Source organism: Podarcis bocagei, assembly GCF_964188305.1.
Source record: "Podarcis bocagei genome assembly, chromosome: 15".
NCBI classification, from domain to species: domain Eukaryota; kingdom Metazoa; phylum Chordata; class Lepidosauria; order Squamata; family Lacertidae; genus Podarcis; species Podarcis bocagei.
Window position 1 is genome coordinate 32,629,393 of NC_138141.1, and position 18,005 is coordinate 32,647,397.

The window sequence follows — 18,005 nt, forward strand, 5'->3', positions numbered from 1 at the left end:
GTGATTTCTTTTTGGCAGGCAAGCCTCCCCGGGGGTCTGTGGTCCAGCTCCCAGGAAAATTATTTGCTCACTTCCAGGACTGGAGCCAGGATCTTGAAGGCACTAAGCACCAGGGCGGTGACCACAGTTCTCATTACTGCTGGTCATTCTTTGATGCCATAACCATGGGTAAGAAGCATCAGCTGGAGAATGGGTGCAGGGTGGTGGCCAAAGGGCCAAACTTGGACAGTAAAATTCCCTGTGCAGACTGTCCTATTGCATTAGGCACAGCCTTTCAGAGTTGTTTTGATTGGATTAAATACTTTGATTTTTCATTTCTTTTCACCTATGGTAGAATGACCTTTCTGGAGTTTGTGTGTCGTCATCATCATCATCATTTATTATTTATAGCCTGCCCATCTGGCTGGATTTCCCCAGCCACTCTGAGTGCCTTATTTTGTACCCCACCCTGCTGTCTAAGAAAGATGGTCTTTAAATGCTTAGATTAAAAAGTGTAAATGAATAAAGCTCCTTAACAGGTTCTTCAGCAGACCGTGATCCTAACCCCACTTACCAGGGAGTAAGCCCCATATGTTCAATAGGGCATATTTCTGGGTAAACATGGTTAGGACTGTGCACAGACTGCTTTCTGGGGCATTTTCCTAAGGGAAGCCAAATTCCAATGGATCTCGGGCTACACAAATTATCCCTAACCAGAGTTGTGTGTGTGTTGTGTCAGGAGAAGTGCACTTCCATTTTTGTTTCCCTGCATCAGTTTTTCTGTGGAAAACTGCATGGGGAGTGTGTACGTTTTTTTACGCAGTATTTTCCATTGGTTGGGATGAAAACATTCCCTAAACAGAGGACTCTGCTGGGAATTTCTGGGGGATAATTTATGCCCTGTTCTGTTTTTAGAAAGAGAACACTATAACCACTTCAGTCTTCTTCCCAGGATCCATTTGTGTCGGAGTTTCTTCCACACGTTTCATAATCTTTTTCTACCTAGAAAACAACAAACCCAACCTATAATGGATAACAGGCATGTTTGCTACCATGCAGGGGGCAATATCCAGGAAGGATTATGTTTACTTCTGGGTAAAATCTGCAATTGAAAGTGCACTTGGGTAAATTCTACTCTCACAACATGATATACCGGGGCAGATTCTGGGGGTGGGGTGGAGGTATTTTCAGAATTCCAGACAGCTCCCTGCCCCCCCCCCCCAGTCAGCCCAAGTAAATTCCTCAATCCCCTATCAGAGTTGTGTAGTTCTGGTTACCTCATCTCAAAAAGGATATTTAAAGGTTCAGAAAAGGGCAACCGAACTGATCAAGGGAATGTCACGACTCCCATGTGAAGAAAAGTTACAGCATTTGGAATTTTTTAGTTTAGAGAAAATGTGAGCAAGAGAACAATACAAGTTCATACAATTGTGAGAAGGTGGACAGAGAAAAGTTTTCCTCTCTCTGTCCAAGTACGAAAAGTTGTGGACACCCCACGAAGCTGAATGTTGGAAGATTCAGGACAGATAAAAGGAAGTCCTTCTTCATAATTAAACTATGGAACTCGCTCCCTCGGAGGGGCAGTGATGGTTTTAAAAAGACGATTGAACAAAGTCATGGAGGATAAATCTATGGGCAGCTATTAGCCAAGATGCCTGTGCCCTTGACTCCACAGCCAGAGGCAGCAGCGCTTCTGAATACCACTTGCTGGAAACCACAGGAGGGGAGAGGGCTCTTGGGCTCAGGTCCTGCTTGTCGGCCTTCCACAACCATCTGGTTGGCGACTGTAAGAAGAAGATGCTGGACTAGATGGGTCAATGGCCTGATCCAGCTGGCTCTTCTTATGTTGATATATTCCTGCAGGAACCCTAAGTACCTGGGTTTCTGATCTCTCACTCAGAGACAGAAGACCCTCTCACACACCTTCTCTTTATTTTTGAGCAGATCTGGAAGACAATCTCTATATATTCAAAGGCGGCCATTACTGGATTGTATCCAAAGGAGGTAACGCTACTGGTCCAGACTTGCTCCGAGCCATGTGGCCGGGGCTCCCGTCCACCATTGATGCTGCGGCCTTCTCTGAGGAAGATGGGAAGTTCTATTTCTTCAAAGGTAGCTTGACTGGAGTTGTCTGGGAGGTGGGGAGTCCACAGTACAGATCTTAACATCATCCTGGCACTTCCCAATGACCTTAGGAAAGCTCCTCTCTTTGTAAGCCTCCATCTTCCCATCTGTGATTTGGACGTAAAAGCAGTGCCCTGCCTTTCGAGAATATGCTAATGATTATTGAAATACCAGAGAAGTTACCAGACAGCAAGAGGCACTCAAGGGGGAGGAGGGGCAAAGTGGGGTTGGTGAAGGTGTGGCCTCTGGAGAATCCTGAGGGCCAGATAGAAAGGCCTAGAGTTACACATTTAGCCTCTGAGCCCAAAGTCCGCCACCCCTGCTGTAGTGGGTGGCCAGTATTTATCACACCCATTTTTTTTATTGGGAAGATTGAGGCTGAGAGGAGAATCTAGAGCAGTGGTACCTCAGGTTAAGTACTTAATTCATTCCGGAGGTCCGTACTTAACCTGAAACTGTTCTTAACCTGAAGCACCACTTTAGCTAATGGGGCCTCCTGCTGCCACCGCACTGCCAGAGCACGATTTCTGTTCTCATCCTGAAGCAAAGTTCTTAACCTGAAGCACTATTTCTGGGTTAGCGGAGTCTGTAACCTGAAGCGTATGTGTCAGAGCTGCTTCCAGATCCTAGCTCACAGAGGATCACGCTAGCCAGCGATCATTAAGTAAAAGTCTTTATTGAGTTACAGTTTCCATTCTCAAGCTGCTGCGTGCAACTCTACGTCTAGTGGCTAGATCGGCGAAGCTCCGTCTGAGTCTCCGCCCTTTGTGCACCAACTTAATATCCTAGCCCTGCTCCACCTTTTCCGCCTGACTGTTCTCCTCTGGGTCCCTCTGCCCCCCGGGGTCTCTTCCTTCCTGGATTCTTCTGACGCCGACCCCCCGGACCCTCCTGTCTCCTTGCGCCGGGCTTTAGGACCTGGCTCTCTTTCAGGGCTGCCTACTGCGTCACTTTCCTGTGCATTTGAACTTGGCGCGCGCGCCCAACCTTCCACTTTCCGTCTGACCGTTTCTTCGCTCCCCGATGGAGGTGTGGCCACTCCTGACTCATGCCCTCCCCCCTGTTGTGAGCTGCCAGCGCTTAATCCCTGGCTCCCTTCCTCTTCCCTGGCTCCCTTCCTCTTCCCTGGCGGTGACGCTGGTCCCGATTTCCAACTGCTCTCCTCTGAGTCCCCTCTGGCTCTATCTTCCTGGGGTGTCCCCCTAGGCTCCCCCCTTGCCCTGGCCACTGGTGCTCCTTTCTGTGAATCTTCCGATTCACTGGAAAGACTCGGAGATCTCGGGTCGTCGTCATCACTCATCTTTTCTTCTGCCTCCTCCCCCTCGCTCTCTGTTTCCTCCCTTGCCCTTGCCTCTGCTCCTGAACCCCTGACAGTATGTAACCTGAAGCGTATGTAACCCAAGGTAACACTGTACTGTGTACTTTTTCAAAAGCCAAGCCATGGACCCCCTACTTTTGACAATTTTGATATCTCTGTGGTAGTTTTTGTTATGTGAATGGTACCACAGACCTGCTGGGTGAGTTATGTAGACACCCCCCCCCCAGGGTCCGCAGACCACAGGTTGGGAACCACAGATCTAGAGAGCTCACAGCTGAGATTCAAACCAAGGACTTCTGTTTCGAAGCTCAGTCATCTTACCCCACTGGGCTATATGAATTTTAGCTGGGAGCCCTGTTTTGTTCAGAGTCTTGGCACCTGCTCCAAGACTCTAGTCATACACCTGCCTACTCAAAATCAAATTCTCTTTAAATGCCCAAGAATTGGCCTCCCATTAAATTAAATGTGTTTTAGATTTGCGTTGTTAAGATCATAGGGTAAACCCTGCCGCCATCTCCTGGCTGTTAGCTGAGGTGCAGTCTGGAATTCTAGTTTCCAGGACTTAATGAACTTTTATGGGGAGTGCGGCTTAGATAGCCATGTGTATTATGCCATTTGTGAAGCTTACAATTAACATTTCTCTCTCACTCACTCACTGCCTGCATTCCATACTTTTACATTCCTGCTAGACCAAAATCTTTTTTTAAAAAACCTCAGTTTGTAAACCTTGGCACAAAAAAGATAAATAAGTCCTCTGAGCACGTGCGGTTTCACATTTTATGTCAACAGGAATAAAAGCAGGCTTCGCTTCATGATGCCCTGATGGAGTACACACACTTAGAAATAAGTCCCTTTCTGTTGCAGAAAGGGATGTCCTATTTTTTTAAGTATAAAAGCAGCACCTATAACCTTGTACATACCTGGCCAGCCACTGCTAACTAGGAAATACTTTTATTGAAATCAGAAAGAAGGTGGGGTGTAGTAAACGGTGTCAATACTTGCCAGGTTTGATGTTGACACTGGATCAGTTACCTGCTCTCCCCGTCACCTGACACAGCGCATGGAACGAACAAGTTCAGCTGAACAAAGTTCTTCAGAATAGCCCAAAGATCTCTGACCTTCCCTGAATTCAGTTCCCAGAATAGCCACATGAACCGATCGTGAATTAAGTTCATTTAGGGGCAGAACTTTGAATGATTTTTAGTTCATCTTCAAGTTCATTCTCTCTCTCTCTCTCTCTCTCTCTCTTTCTCTCCCTCATCTCTAGGTCAGTGGCTCCTAAAGTATGTGGCACTGCCCCGGGGCAGCAGTGGGATTCCCCAGAGGGGGCTAAGAGGCAATTGGATTTTGAATAAATGTGCAATTAATGGTTACTCTTTTGACATTTATTGTGTTATGGTCTTCCTTGGTGGGTCATGCAAACCACTATTTGGAATAATGATTTTTATACTGTAGGGTGGGGCACCCTGGGGAGTGAATTTATGGAACTGAGGGGGTGGTGGCCCCAAAAAAGTTTGGGAACCACTGCTCTAGACTCTTTAGACTCTTTTAAACTTAAAGATCAGAAGTCTTGGGGAACAGAAATTCAACCTTCCACACTGTGTGTGTGTGTGTGTGTGTGTGTGTGTGTGTGTGTGTGTGTGTGTTTAGATATTTTCTTAGTCTCCAAAAGTATGTCTTTATACTTCAGCACAGCAGCACTGGAGGGATAGCTCAGGTGGTAAAGCATAAGGCTCTTAATCTCAGGGTTGTGGGTTTGAGCCCCACATTGGGCAAAAGATCCCTGCATTGCAGGGGGTTGGCCTAGAAGACCCCCTCCTTCCAACTCCACAATTCTATGATTCTAGCTTCTTGGACTCCAGCTACCATTGGCCATGCTGGCTGTTGGGGCTGATGGGACCTGGAGTCCAGCACCACGTCTGGAGGGCCACAGCTAGAACCCAGTCCTGCCTAATTTAAAAGAACCATAGAATTATAGAGGTGGAAGGGACCCCAAGGGAATTGCAGGAATCGCAGCTAAAGAATCCCTGACAGATGGCCATCCAAGCTGTGCTTGAGAACCTCTCCCATGAAGGATAGGCCACCACCTTCCGTTCCACTGTTGAACTTTTCTTACCGCCAGGAAGTCCTGCCTTGCCTCACCCTGCTCTCTGTCTCCCCCTGCAGGTGGCCGATGCTGGCGCTACAAAGGCTCTTCCCCGGACGCCGGCTTCCCCCAGAAGTGCAGCAGCACTGGGGACCTCCCCCGACACCCAGACACAGCGCTCTATTTCCAGCCCCTCCACCATCTGGTTCTTTTCAAAGGTCCCAAATACTACATGGTGAGCGGAGAGTCCCTCCAAGTGGAGCCGTACTACCCCAGGAGCCTGAAAGACTGGGGAGGGGTGCCTGCCATGGCGAACGGCGCTCTCACGCGTCCCGACGGCTTCGTTTACTTCTTCCGAAACGACCAGTTCTGGAAATTCAACCCAGATACGCTGAGGGTGGTGGAAAGTGGGAAATGGGCCTCCCAGCTAGGGTGGCTGGGTTGCCAGGATGCGGCCCTCAACCAGGCGGTGGTCTGAGCTTCTGCAGAAATTTCAACGGTTTTCATAACAAACTTCCCGAAGTCCAGAATTCGGTTCAGCGTTTGAGGGTCAGATGCTTGACGGTGTTGGAAGTTGACCTTTCATTTTGTCGCAAGTGGACTTTTGTTTCTTTTTTAAAGGAGTAAGTGAAGCCTAAGAGAATACCTCTTGATGCAAAAGAAGAAGAAGAAGAGGAGTTTGGATTTGATATCCCGCTTTATCACTACCCTAAGGAGTCTCAAAGCGGCTAACAATCTCCTTTCCCTTCCTCCCCCACAACAAACACTCTGTGAGGTGAGTGAGGCTGAGAGACTTCAGAGAAGTGTGACTAGCCCAAGGTCACCCAGCAGCTGCATGTGGAGGAGCAGGGAATCGAACCTGGTTCACCAGATTATGAGTCCACCACTCTTAACCACTACACCACACTGGCTCTCACAATATCAGAATATCAGGTGCCTGACAAATCATGACATGGAGTGGGCGGGCAATACAGCTTCTTGCGCCACGTTGATTGGAAGAGGACGGGTTGGCATTCTAGCCAACCGAGAAGCATTATAGGGGAGGGGAGGGGTGGTGGGCACTTCCGTTGCCTCTGGTAACTGGCTAAACCTTATGGCAGAGCTTTCCAAACTGTGTGCCTTGACACGTTAGTGTGTCGGCTGCAGTGTGTAGTGTGAACACTCCCCACGCTCCTCCCGGGGCTGGAAAGGGGTTAGTTTAACCTCTGGCTTGCTAGTAATACTGAATTACTGCATCGCGAAATGATGCATGTCTAAAAGGTGTGTCACCAGCATGAAAAGTCTGGAAAGCTCTGCCGTACAGAGGCCAAGCTTCTTTTAAGAGCTGCCCACACCCCATTCAACTCCAAGCCGCCTGTTCTTCTGTCTTCCATCTTTGTCCCAAAGCTGGTTACTGTGGAGTGGACAAAAACAGGGGGAACTTCTCTTAAGAACCTGTCAAGGCTCTGCCAAGGCTTTGGAAAAGCTATTCCTCCCCCAGTTGCAGCAAGAGCAGAGAAAACAAGATAGAGTTCTTTTTAATGAGTTTTATTCAATCCAATAGCGAGAGACAAATGAGCCTTAACAATGGCGTTTCTCCAAACTGGACTCCTCCTCCCTCCTTCTTAGCAACAGCACCTTCCCATACGGTGGTCAAATGTCTCTGATTCCGTTGTTCTTGCGCTCTCAACAAGCGTCACATTCTGGCAGAAGGGGGATAAGAAATACTCTCCAGTGACAACATGTCATTTGGCTGCTCCTCTGCAGTCCCCCCCCCCCACTTCTTCCAACACTGCCCAACTCCGTCCATCTCTGAGCTGTGACCTCCCTCAAACTCCTCAAAGCCGTGCTGTAATTCAGTGCTGCCTTCCCCCTCTCCTGCAGTGTCAGGAGAATTGGGGGGGGGGGGTGATCCCCACTACAGTGGTACCTCAGGTTACATATGCTTCAGGTTACAGACTCCGCTAACCCAGAAATATCACCTCGGGTTAAGAACTTTGCTTCAGGATGAGAACAGAAATTGTGCTCCGGCGGCACAGCGGCAGCAGGAGGCCCCATTAGCCAAAGTGGTGCTTCAGGTTAAGAAAAGTTTCAGGTTAAGAACCGACCTCCGGAACGAATTAAGTACGTAACCTGAGGTACCACTGTACGCCTCCTACTCCATCTCATCCTCGAGTCCAATTCCTGACAGAACTTAAGAAGAGAATCCTGCATCAGTCCAGCATCCTGTTATCACATTGGCCAACCAGATGGACCAATGGGAAGCCCACAAACAGGACCCAATCACAAGAGCACTTTTTGAGGTGAGGCGTCCACCTCACAGTTCTCTCCAGAGGTCATTTCTCCTCCACAGCTGAGCCTTTGAGGAGTTAGTGAGGACTGACCATCAATGTAAAGCTTCTCTCGCAGAATCTTGAGCTACTGTGCATCAGCTACTACATCTTCAGTGTGGAACAGGAGCTGTTCATCTGTTACCTCTCCTTGCCTGTTGGCAGTGCCTCTCTTGTGAGTGATCACATCTCCTTGACCTCCCACCCATTGCAGAACCTTGGTATCATTCCGTTTGGCATTGCTGTAATGTGTTTCCATGTGCAAAGGAAGTCACAGTCCCGCTGCAGCCTTGCAACAAATGGGTGAGGGAAAGGGCCCAGCAGAAGCATCACAGCTGAACGCAGCATTGAATCTGAAGCTTCAGCATGAACGCTCAACCTTCATTGCCTAGTACCACACTGCCACAAAACTGTTTTCTACCCAGTACCTCATGGGCTTTCTAGCACTTCGCTGCCTTTGGCAGCTCCATCACAGCAACACTTCTGCAGGTGCCTCAGTTTTCAACATGTGTGCTGAGATTGGCAGAGGGGGCCCTCTTGGTGATTCCTGCACCCTCAGAGGCTCTAGGGGGGAAGAGAGGGGGGAAGAGGGCCTTCTCTGTGGTGGCCCCTAAGCTGTGGTGCACTTTATGCCTTCATTATACAGCTTTCCAGGGATGCTGAAGACATAGCTCTTTACTCTGGCTTTTGACACTTGAGATGTCTATTTTTACGACTCATTTTATGGTTGTAAGTTTTTAAAATTGTTTTTAATACTGTGTTTGATTGTTGTAACCTGTCCGGGGACATCAGGGTGAAGGATAGGAAATAAATATACAAATAATACCTTCATCCTGAAACCCAAGTTGGACAGTGTGGTCTTGGTCTGTGGCTGAAAAGTACACAGAGAGGCCTGTGGCACTTATAAAAAGGGAACGAGAAACATCTGTGGCCTTCCAGATGTTTTGGAGTCTCAACTCCCACTGACTCCAGCCAGCAGCACCAATGGTGAGAGGTGACATACAGCAACTTATGTAGGGCCACAGTTTTCCCTCATCCCTGCCACAAGCCCTACTCATGAGTAAGTAGAGCATGCAAGCAGGGAGAATGGGGCCACCCCCAAGCAGCAGCTCGGCCCCCACTCCCAGCTACCATCAGCTCCCTGTGAGTTGGGGGGCAGCCATCTGCCGCCGAGAGTCTGCCATATCCATGTAGGGCAGAAATTTGCCCTCCAACTCCCAGAGGGCTGCAATGATAAGCACGGTGTAGTGGTGAATTAAGTCCATGATAGTCACAGTCACACCCCCTTCTAAGATGATACAACCCTCTAAGATTATGCAATAATCCTATAATTCTGCAAAAATAGCAACAATCAATGCAGATCTCCGCATATTGCCTTTTAGCTAGGTCTACTATTTTCTGTGCATGGACCCGGGCAAATGATTTGGGGTGCTCCAATATTGTCTTTCAGAGTGACTTTTCCTTGAAGTTCAACTGTACGTGACATAATTTGCACCCCATTCTCTTGAAACTGAAACACCCCTTGTGTTCTCAGGATTCCTAAATGCATAGCTTTGGAGCAAACAGAACAACTCCTCAGTGTTTCCCCCTCACACCTTGTCCAGAGTGACCCCAGGAACCCATCCTCTGTGACTGACGCGCCTCCTTCCACCCTGATTGGGCTCCCATCAGCACAAAGGATGGGAAAACTTCTTCTCAGTGGCCAAGAAGGTTCCCTTCCTTGCTGATTGGGTGCCTCTGTGATGCTGGAGAAAGACCAAAGGGTCTTCAGCCCCTGCCAACCCAGATTGCCGCACCTCTGGTGATAGTGGAGAGGACTAGCATGCCCAATCCTTCCTCTCCCCATTTTTGTGTTTTATTTACCCATGAACCTCATGCAGGTGTGAGGAGCATCTGTGATCTTCTAGATGTTCCCAAACAGCAGCTCCCACTATCCTTGCTTGCAGGGGCTGATGGGAGATGCAGTTCAGCAGCATCTAGAGAGCCCACGGTTCCCCACACCTGGTCTGAGACCTTGCCATTGCTGCATTAATAGTGGTGGCTGCAGCAAGCACCTTCTCCCCTCATCTTAAAAAAGGTAAAGGGACCCCTGACCATTAGGTCCAGTCGTGACCAACTCTGGGGTTGCACACTCATCTCGCTCTATAGGCCGAGGGAGCCGCCGTTTGTCCGCAGACAGCTTCCGGGTCATGTGGCCAGCATGACTAAGCCACTTCTGGCAAGCCAGAGCAGCGCACAGAAATGCCGTTTACCTTCCCGCCGGAGTGGTACCTATTTATCTACTTGCACTTTGACGTGCTTTCGAACTGCTAGGTTGGCATGAGCAGGGACCGAGAAACGGGAGCTCCCCCCACTGCGGGAATTCGAACCGCCAACCTTCTGATCGGCAAGTCCTAGGCTCTGTGGTTTAACCCACAGCGCCACCCACGTCCCACCCCTCATCTTAGGATGATAATATTTCATGCTCCTGAAGTGGTGGGCTCCAGGGGTTCCCTAACCACCACCACAACCAACCACACAGTGTTCCTGCTGTGCTTTCTGTTTCTCAGCTGAGGCCTGACTTGCAAGGAGCTCTCCTTGCCGTTGCCAGTTCTGCTTCTGCCAAAGAAATGGAAAGGGCTGTTTGCCATCCTTTGTCCTCCATCGTGTTGCAACATGCCAGTTTGTTGACCCTCCTTGACCCCCTATTGACAAGCTGGTCACTCTGCAGCAACCTGCTTCCTCGGGCCGGAAATTTCTCTGCCAGCCAAGCGCATTCCAAGCAGTTTTGCAAGGGGCTCAGAAACCGGTTTCTCCCTGGCCACAACATTTGATTTATGCAGCCGCAGGACTGCTGTGCTGGCCACTACGGCTTACACCTATAGAGCAGGGCTGAGGAACATCAGGCCTGGAGGCTGAATGTGGCCTTCCAGGGACTTCTAGCTAGCCCTCAGGGTGCTTCCCAGGCTGCAACCCTCATCCACACCCTGCTTTGCACCCTCGCTGAGCCAGAATTTGCCTCCATCTGTGATCGCATGGCTAGATGGGAGATGGAGAGCAGTGTGTATGTTGGACCACATCACCACACCCACCACTGGCATTCAGCTCCCAGGAATTTCCCCAGGAAGTAATGCAGCCCCACAGCTTGAAAAAGATTCCTCAGCTCTGCTATCGAGAAAAGGAAGAGAGGGTCGTGTTTGGGAAATCTCTAGATTCAAGTGGGGAGTTGGTGGACCACCCAGTTCATGGCGCATCTCATAGGACAGTGGGGCTCCTATGATTGGTGTCAGAATTGTAGAGTTGGAAGGGATCCCAACGGTCATCTAGTCCAACCCCCTGCAATGCAGGAATCTCAATTAGAGTGCGTATAACTTGTCTTCATTATCATCTTCCGGATCTTTCCAGCATCCTGTGTATCCTCCAAAGCTTTGCCTTTACTCTCTCATTCATTTAACAGCAATCCCCTAGAAGCCAAAACAAGCCACTAAGAAGCAGTGTTGAAGGATTTAATCCAAAGCATCCAAGATCTCTCCCCCACCTTTTAAAAACACAGCTGTGTTAAAACAACCACCATATGAGGTAGACCACACACATACATACATGCACACAGAGAGAATATTTAGTCAGCAGCCAGAGTGAGCTTGCACAGACTTCAATCCTGCTGGACTCACCTCTAAGACTGGTTGGCCAGCATTGCTTGTGGACTACCAAGAAATTAATCCATTTCCCCTCTCACTGCCTCTTTATTTCCTCTTCTGACTCCTCCGGAGCGACAGCCAGGTCTATAGAGTCTGGAAAAAGGAGGACATGCTGTATGACAACCAGCTTGTGACTCAAGTGACCTTGTGTTCTATTTTCATAGGATCAAAGAATTGTAGAGTTGGAAGGGACCCGTAGCATTCGACGGAACGAAAAGCAGCAAGGAACTTCCCCCTTGACCCAGACCTATTTCAGGCTGCAGGGAGTGGAATGAGGGTGATGATGTCCCTGCTCCTTCTAACTCTCACCTCCTATGGCCAGACATTTGCCATCACTTCTGGGGCCCCCAGCTACTGCTATGACAGCAACCGCTGGGCAACTGAGCTACCTGCTGCAGTGGCCCCATCTGCATTCTAGTCCCCAGCAGACTTCCATCCTGGGAGAAGTCTGGAAAGCTGCAGAAAAAGTCTAAAAAGTGAACAGAGTATGTCCCTGCTCCATAGAGAGCTCCCTCGCTCGGGGCCCTGCTAAAGGAAGGTGGGGCATACAGTTGGCCAGAAATATCCTGTTGAAAAAAGGCTCTTGCCCTTCTCCTGCTGCTTTGAGGCAGTCATAGAAATTGGTAAAATGAGAACATTTTCTAGCTCAGACACTACAAGTAGTGCTCCTTTGGTTTGGTCATCTGGGATAGCCTTGTGATCCACCTGGGTGTTCCAACCCACAGGTTGAAGTCCTATGTTTAAGCAGCGGGAACTGAGTCGGTAACATCTCTGAACACAATGATACAGTATTATGAGTCCATTTCATTTCTCACCATTTCCTGATTTTTCCAATCTTAAATTCAGTTGTTTCTGCAGCAATTTGCAAATTTTTCTTTAAAAAATACCTCAAAAACCTACAGCATTTCAGTGCACATTTCTTGCGTGACATTACATTTTTGCAAGTAATTTCTGCATTTTGTATGTTATTTTCACCAATATATTCATTATTCTGCACACGTTTCCCTATTACTTGCATTCTCCTTCGTTTTGGAGGATCATTGCAAAATTTGGATACATGTGGATTTTGAAGGATGGCCGCATTTCACTTCTTGTACGAATTTGAGAGAGTGTTTTAAATGTGAACTGAATTGAATTTCTCCCCTGGTTGTGAGAAAGTTGTGGGCTGTTATATTTCTACCCATTGCACAGCCATTAAAGACACTGGGCCTCTATCAGGAAAACAGGGTAGCAGCTTTGACCTGGGACCATCACTAATTCACCCGTTGGGAAAGATAGCATTTAGACTCTGCAGCATACTAGTCCTCATTGCGTCTTGCCTGTACTCAGTGCTGGGCTCAAAGCCTCTGGCAGGTTTTCTGTGCTGTGGCCCAGCAGTCCATGTTCAATGAAAGCCCGGCTGTAATGTAACGTCTCGCACTTTTTGCAGAACAGAATCTCACACTCTGGGCACATCTTGCCGGAGGATCTGTTCCTCTCCAGCTGACTGCAGACAGGCTCCTGCAGGGGCTTGTTCCTAAGAGGCAAAGGAAGGTTTGCAATTAAAATAACTCGAAAGGCTCCTTAGAAAGAAAGGCTAGAGCACGCTGGGGCTTTAAAAGGGCGTGCAAATCTGTCATAAAAACTCAAGAGGAGCCCTGCAGCTGGATCAGGCCCATGGCCCATCTAATCCAGCATCCTCTTCTCACAGTGGCCAACCAGATGCTCCAATGGAAAGCCTACAAGCAGGATCCAAGCACGAGGGCCCTCTCCTGAGCTTAAAACAGTCAACATCCAAATGAGAAATTTGGGACAGCATTGACCTTTTCATCTGAGTTCATCTGAGAGCAAGCGTAGTGTAGTGGTTAAGAGCAGTGGACTCGTAATCTGGGGAACCGGGTTCGCGTCTCCGCTCCTCCACATGCAGCTGCTGGGTGACCTTGGGCCAGTCACACTTCTCTGAAGTCTCCCAGCCCCACTCACCTCACAGAGTGTTTGTTGTGGGGGAGGAGGGGAAAGGAGAATGTTAGCCGCTTTGAGACTCCTGAAGGGGAGTGAAAGGCGGGATATCAAATCCAAACTCTTCTTCTTCTTCTAACCCCACCCCATTCTGCCCCCGGGCCTCCAGTTTGTGAAACATTCCATTTCAACTTTACACACATACAGACTCGGTTTTCCTGTCTCTAAAATGGGGAGAATGCAATGCAACTCTTTCACCGCTAAGGAGAGGAGATGTTTGCTTTTGAGGAAGGCCTCTGAGCTGCTACCTGTCTGCCAGCCAGGTAAGACCAGAGAGAAGGGGGAAAGAAAACCAGCTCCACAGCCAATTTTCCTGTTTTGGCAGCTGCTCCGTGCTGGGAGACTGAGGGGAATCCACAAGAGCACTAGAGCTGGATCCTTCTGCATCAAGGTCTGGCACATCATCTTCTGCTTCTGGTTCCCTGGGGCATCTCTCCTCTGATTTGCTCTCTTCCTCTTCTGGTCTGGTTTGGGACATCAGATTTTAAACCTGGATAGAGAGAGAGAGAGAGAGAGAGAGAGAGAGAGAGAGCACAGAGATAACAGTGAGGGCTGGAGACTTCAGTTATGTTATGCCCATTTCAGATCCCATCTCGCAACTCGACACCAAGCAAGCCTATCTGCAAAATATGAGGACAACCCTGATCTACCTCTCAAGGTCGTCGAAAGGATTTAGAACGAGATGGTTAGGGTTGCCATATTTCAAACAGTGAGAATTTGAAGTTTTTGAGCTGTTTTTAAGGGAACTCTCCAAAAATGACATCGTTGACACAAGTTGCCATATGTCCGGATTTTCCTGGACGTTTCATCAATTTCCACCCGGACACTGCTTCCAACTACAGTATTCTGGATATGTGTGGGGAATTCAGGACATATGGCGACCCTAGAGATGGTGCATAGGATAAGTGCTTTGAGCACTTAGGAAGTGCAGTCTGGATAAATGTGGCCCTCTGGCCTCTTCACCAGCCCTTGAGAGTACTCTTAGGCTACTCCCACTCTTCCAGGCCACACCCCTCACCGGCACTGCTCTGTGCCCTTGAAAGATTGAAGATAATGGGCCCAGCTAGCTTGGGTCCCTTCCTTTAAATAGGTCAAGTCTCTTGAAGAAATCTTAGTTGGATGCAACCTCCTTTGCTGGTCTGGAGGGAGGTGTGTCCTTATAGAAACCACTGACACGTGCAGTGCTGATGTCACATTCCCCCCCCCCCACTTTTGCCTGTGGAAGGTTTCCCACAAGCGAAAGGAATGCGGGTAGAACTGTGGTCTAAACCACTGAGTCTCTTGGGCTTGCCAATCAGAAGGTCAGTGGTTCGAATCCCCATGACGGGGTGAGCTCCTGTTGCTCTCTCCCAGCTCCTGCCAACCTAGCATTTCGAAAGCACGCCAGTGCAAGTAAATAAATAGGTACTGCTGCGGTGGGAAGGTAAACGGCATTTCCGTGTGCGCTGGCACTCGTCACAGTGTCCCATTGCACCAGAAGCGGTTTAGTCATGCAGGCCACATGACCCGGAAAGCTGTCTGTGGACAAACACCGGCTCCTTTGGCCTGAAAGCAAGATGAGCACCGCAACCCCATAGTCGCCTTTGACTGGACTTAACCGTCCAGGGGTCCTTTACCTTTTTATCTTTTACCTTTTCCACATGCAGACACTCACACACCCCTCTCTGTCCTGCCTCCAGGCAAGGAAGATCACAGTTCAAGGATGCAGTCAGGTAAAAGCAGGCAGTGAAACATCCTGTGTGGCCAGGAGAGAATTTAAGGGGTGCGGGGTGCAGATCAAGAGCCCAGCAAGGCTGAATTCAGCCTGAGATTCCCCACTCCTGCCTTCAAAGTTAGGATTCTCTTGGGAATGTCTCCAGTCTCAGCTGGGGAGAAAGACGTGTCCCAGCCCTCAGACATTTTTGTCTAACACCTACCGGTGAAAAAGACGAGGGAAGTGGTGAGTTTTACTGAATGATCTGCTGAACCTGTGGGCTGTTGTCTCCCAGACGCCACCCCCTCAAGAGGGCTGTGTCATGGCAAGGTGACCTCAGTCCATTGTGACATCACATAGCTTCTCCGGGCAAGTTCTAGAGAGGCTGTTCTGTCCAGCAGATACGAGGCTAAGGTTCTTCACTTGCCTGGGTAGTGAGGAAGGTGTGAGAAGCAGTCAATGTTTGCTTACTTGTCCAATGTCCAGAACAGAAATCAATCCAGCGAACAGAATCAATATATGTTGTTATGAGGTTTTTTGCTAGGGAGGGCTAGGCTGGGTGCTTGGGTCCCCTTCTAATTCTTGGGATAGCCATGATAGTTTCCTGGAGAGGCGATATCCGAGATAATGGGCTATTAAGGGAACAAAGGAAGTGGCTCTGTGCCAGAGAAAAATGGGTGGGGTCCCTCCTTCAGCTGGCTTTTAGTTAGAAATACAAAAGGGCAGAGTGGAGAGTTGAGTTATGTGAGCTAGAAGTGGAAAAGCAACAGGCTGGGAAGTCAGAGATGGTGATGTTTGGTTTCTGCTTGAATCCAAGGCTGTGGCTATGGAAGAAGCAAAACCCTTTTGGGGTGTTGATGTTGTGAGCCTCTCCATCATAGCCTCAGGTTGTATATATGTGTAAATAAAGACACCACAGTCTCTGCTGTCCCTCATTCCAAAGGAAACACAAACCCTGGGTGAATACCTGGAACCCCTGGAATCTCCCATCACTCTGAGATTGGGGTGGCTTGCAACAATATGCTTATTGGTTTTTGAAAACACAACTGTAAAAAGTCAATAGGCTGCACAGATCAATAAAGGGGGGGGGAACAGTAACTGTTTATGACATCTTCAGTATTAAAAAATAAATACAGAACAATGGGTCAGATTTTCCAGCAATGGATATTCACTAGTGGTGTAGCTTTCAGTCTGCAAACTTTTTCCTCCATTTGTGCATCCCCTTTGCATTCAAAATTGAGATAATGACATTTGCAGTCATGTAATTTCACCATGTCCGAAGACGAATTGCAGCAGAAAAGATTGAGTGTTGCATGTGGCAATTGCAGGGCCCCAATGGAAAACACTCTCCCTACATCCCTACTCTCAGGTAATAGCCAGTGGCGTAGCGTGGGGGGTGCAGGGGGGGCCGGCCGCACTGGGCGCAACATCTGGGGGTTAGGGTTAGGGGGCGCAAATCCATGGGTTAGGGGGCGCAAATCCATGGGTTAGGGGGCGCAAATCCATGGGTTAGGGGGCGCAAATTACTTGCCTTGCCCCGGGTGCTGACAACCCACGCTACGCCACTGGTAATAGCTGCTGTCTTTCTGAAGGGAAGCGTGTGTCACTCAGACCTCCTCTGTCCCAGAAGCCCCTTGCCTGAGTTTCAGATACACACACACACAAACACACACACAATATGAAGTTATCCAGCGGCCTTGAATTGCACTTTGCACAAGCCCAGTGGCACTTTATTACAATAGGCAGTTCCAGGTCTCTCAGTTGAAAGCAGGATCATGGGCCCAAGATACTTTGTCCTTTGGGGCAAAACACAAAATGGTCCCCCAGTCACAGAAGACAGTGGGGTAGATTGGCATCACTTCATCTCTGGCAGGTTGCATTGCTGCTTCTTACTGGGAAGTAGAGGGGGTGGGACCAAGCGGCAGCAATGTCAAGAGTGCAGTGGAGGCTGGTTCCTTAGGGCAACTGGAGCACTGCCTCACCAACCTTAGTTTGCCCCCAGCCAGCCCTCCCTCCCCCCCCCGCCATCTTACTGACAACCAGCCCAAGGGGTGACCCTGTCTGTCAGCTTCCTTCTTCTAAGTCTCAATGTTGCCCCTTGTAGAACTCAGCAGGGAGGAGGTAGGAGACAAAAGTACAGTGGTACCTCAGTTTATGAACAGTCCTGCTTACAAACTATTCAGTTTACAAACTCCATAAAACCAGAAGTAGTGTCGCGGTTTGTGAACTTTACCTCGGTCTACGAACAGAAGCCAAACGGTGGAAGGGCACCGGCAGCGGGAGGCCTCATTAGGGAAAGCACACCTCGGTTTAAGAACAGATTTGGTTTAAGAACGGACTTCAAGAACGGATTAAGTTCGTAAACCGAGGTACAACTGTACAATTTGCAGGCTCCTGTCTTTGGCTCTGGCGCCACCTACTGTTGGGCTCCCTGCCTTCTGTCCTACCGGTCCCAAATGCACACCAGCCACCAGTTGGAGCAGTGCACAGGGAGAGCCCATCTGATTCTGGAGGCAGAGCAATAGCCATCATGGCTAGTAGCCATCAATAGTCCTGTTCCTGAATTTGTCCAATCTTCTTTTAGTCTAGGTTGCTGGCCATCACTGCTTCCTGCGGAAGTGAGTTCCACAGTTCAACTATGCACTGAGTGAGAAAGTCCTTTATTTTATCTGTCCTGAATCTCCCAACATTCAACTTCCTTGGATCTCCTTGAATTCTAGTGTTATGAGAGGGAGAGAACCTTTTTGCTGTCGGCTTTCGCCACACTGTGCACAATTTTATAAACTTCTATTACGTCACTTTTGACTCTTACACATGGGTG

The 18,005-nt window shown here is 48.9% G+C and overlaps 2 protein-coding genes across 3 annotated transcripts in view; one reads left to right on the forward strand and one right to left on the reverse strand.

Moving 5' to 3' along the window:
- MMP28 (matrix metallopeptidase 28) overlaps positions 1–8,660 on the forward strand; it is a 29,652-nt gene extending 20,992 nt beyond the window's left edge. Inside the window, exons 6-8 of one of the 2 annotated variants that reach the window (XM_081173050.1) lie at positions 19–168; positions 1,924–2,091; positions 5,588–8,660. In XM_081173050.1, coding sequence (XP_081029176.1) covers positions 19–168; positions 1,924–2,091; positions 5,588–5,985 — 716 coding nt within the window. In that variant the 3' untranslated portion in view covers positions 5,986–8,660. The remainder of the gene's footprint in view (positions 1–18; positions 169–1,923; positions 2,092–5,587) is intronic. The other variant, XM_081173051.1, reaches the window with a different exon arrangement.
- A 2,811-nt stretch (positions 8,661–11,471) lies between these two features.
- On the reverse strand, positions 11,472–16,023 carry LOC308574902 (uncharacterized protein C17orf50 homolog). Its single transcript, XM_081173264.1, has 4 exons — positions 15,408–16,023; positions 13,740–13,981; positions 12,813–13,009; positions 11,472–11,586 (listed from the first exon to the last, which is right to left on the reverse strand). The coding sequence occupies exons 2-4, from the start codon at positions 13,967–13,969 to the stop codon at positions 11,528–11,530; spliced, it is 486 nt and encodes a 161-aa protein (XP_081029390.1). The 5' UTR covers positions 13,970–13,981; positions 15,408–16,023; the 3' UTR covers positions 11,472–11,527.
- Positions 16,024–18,005: the final 1,982 nt, after the last annotated feature.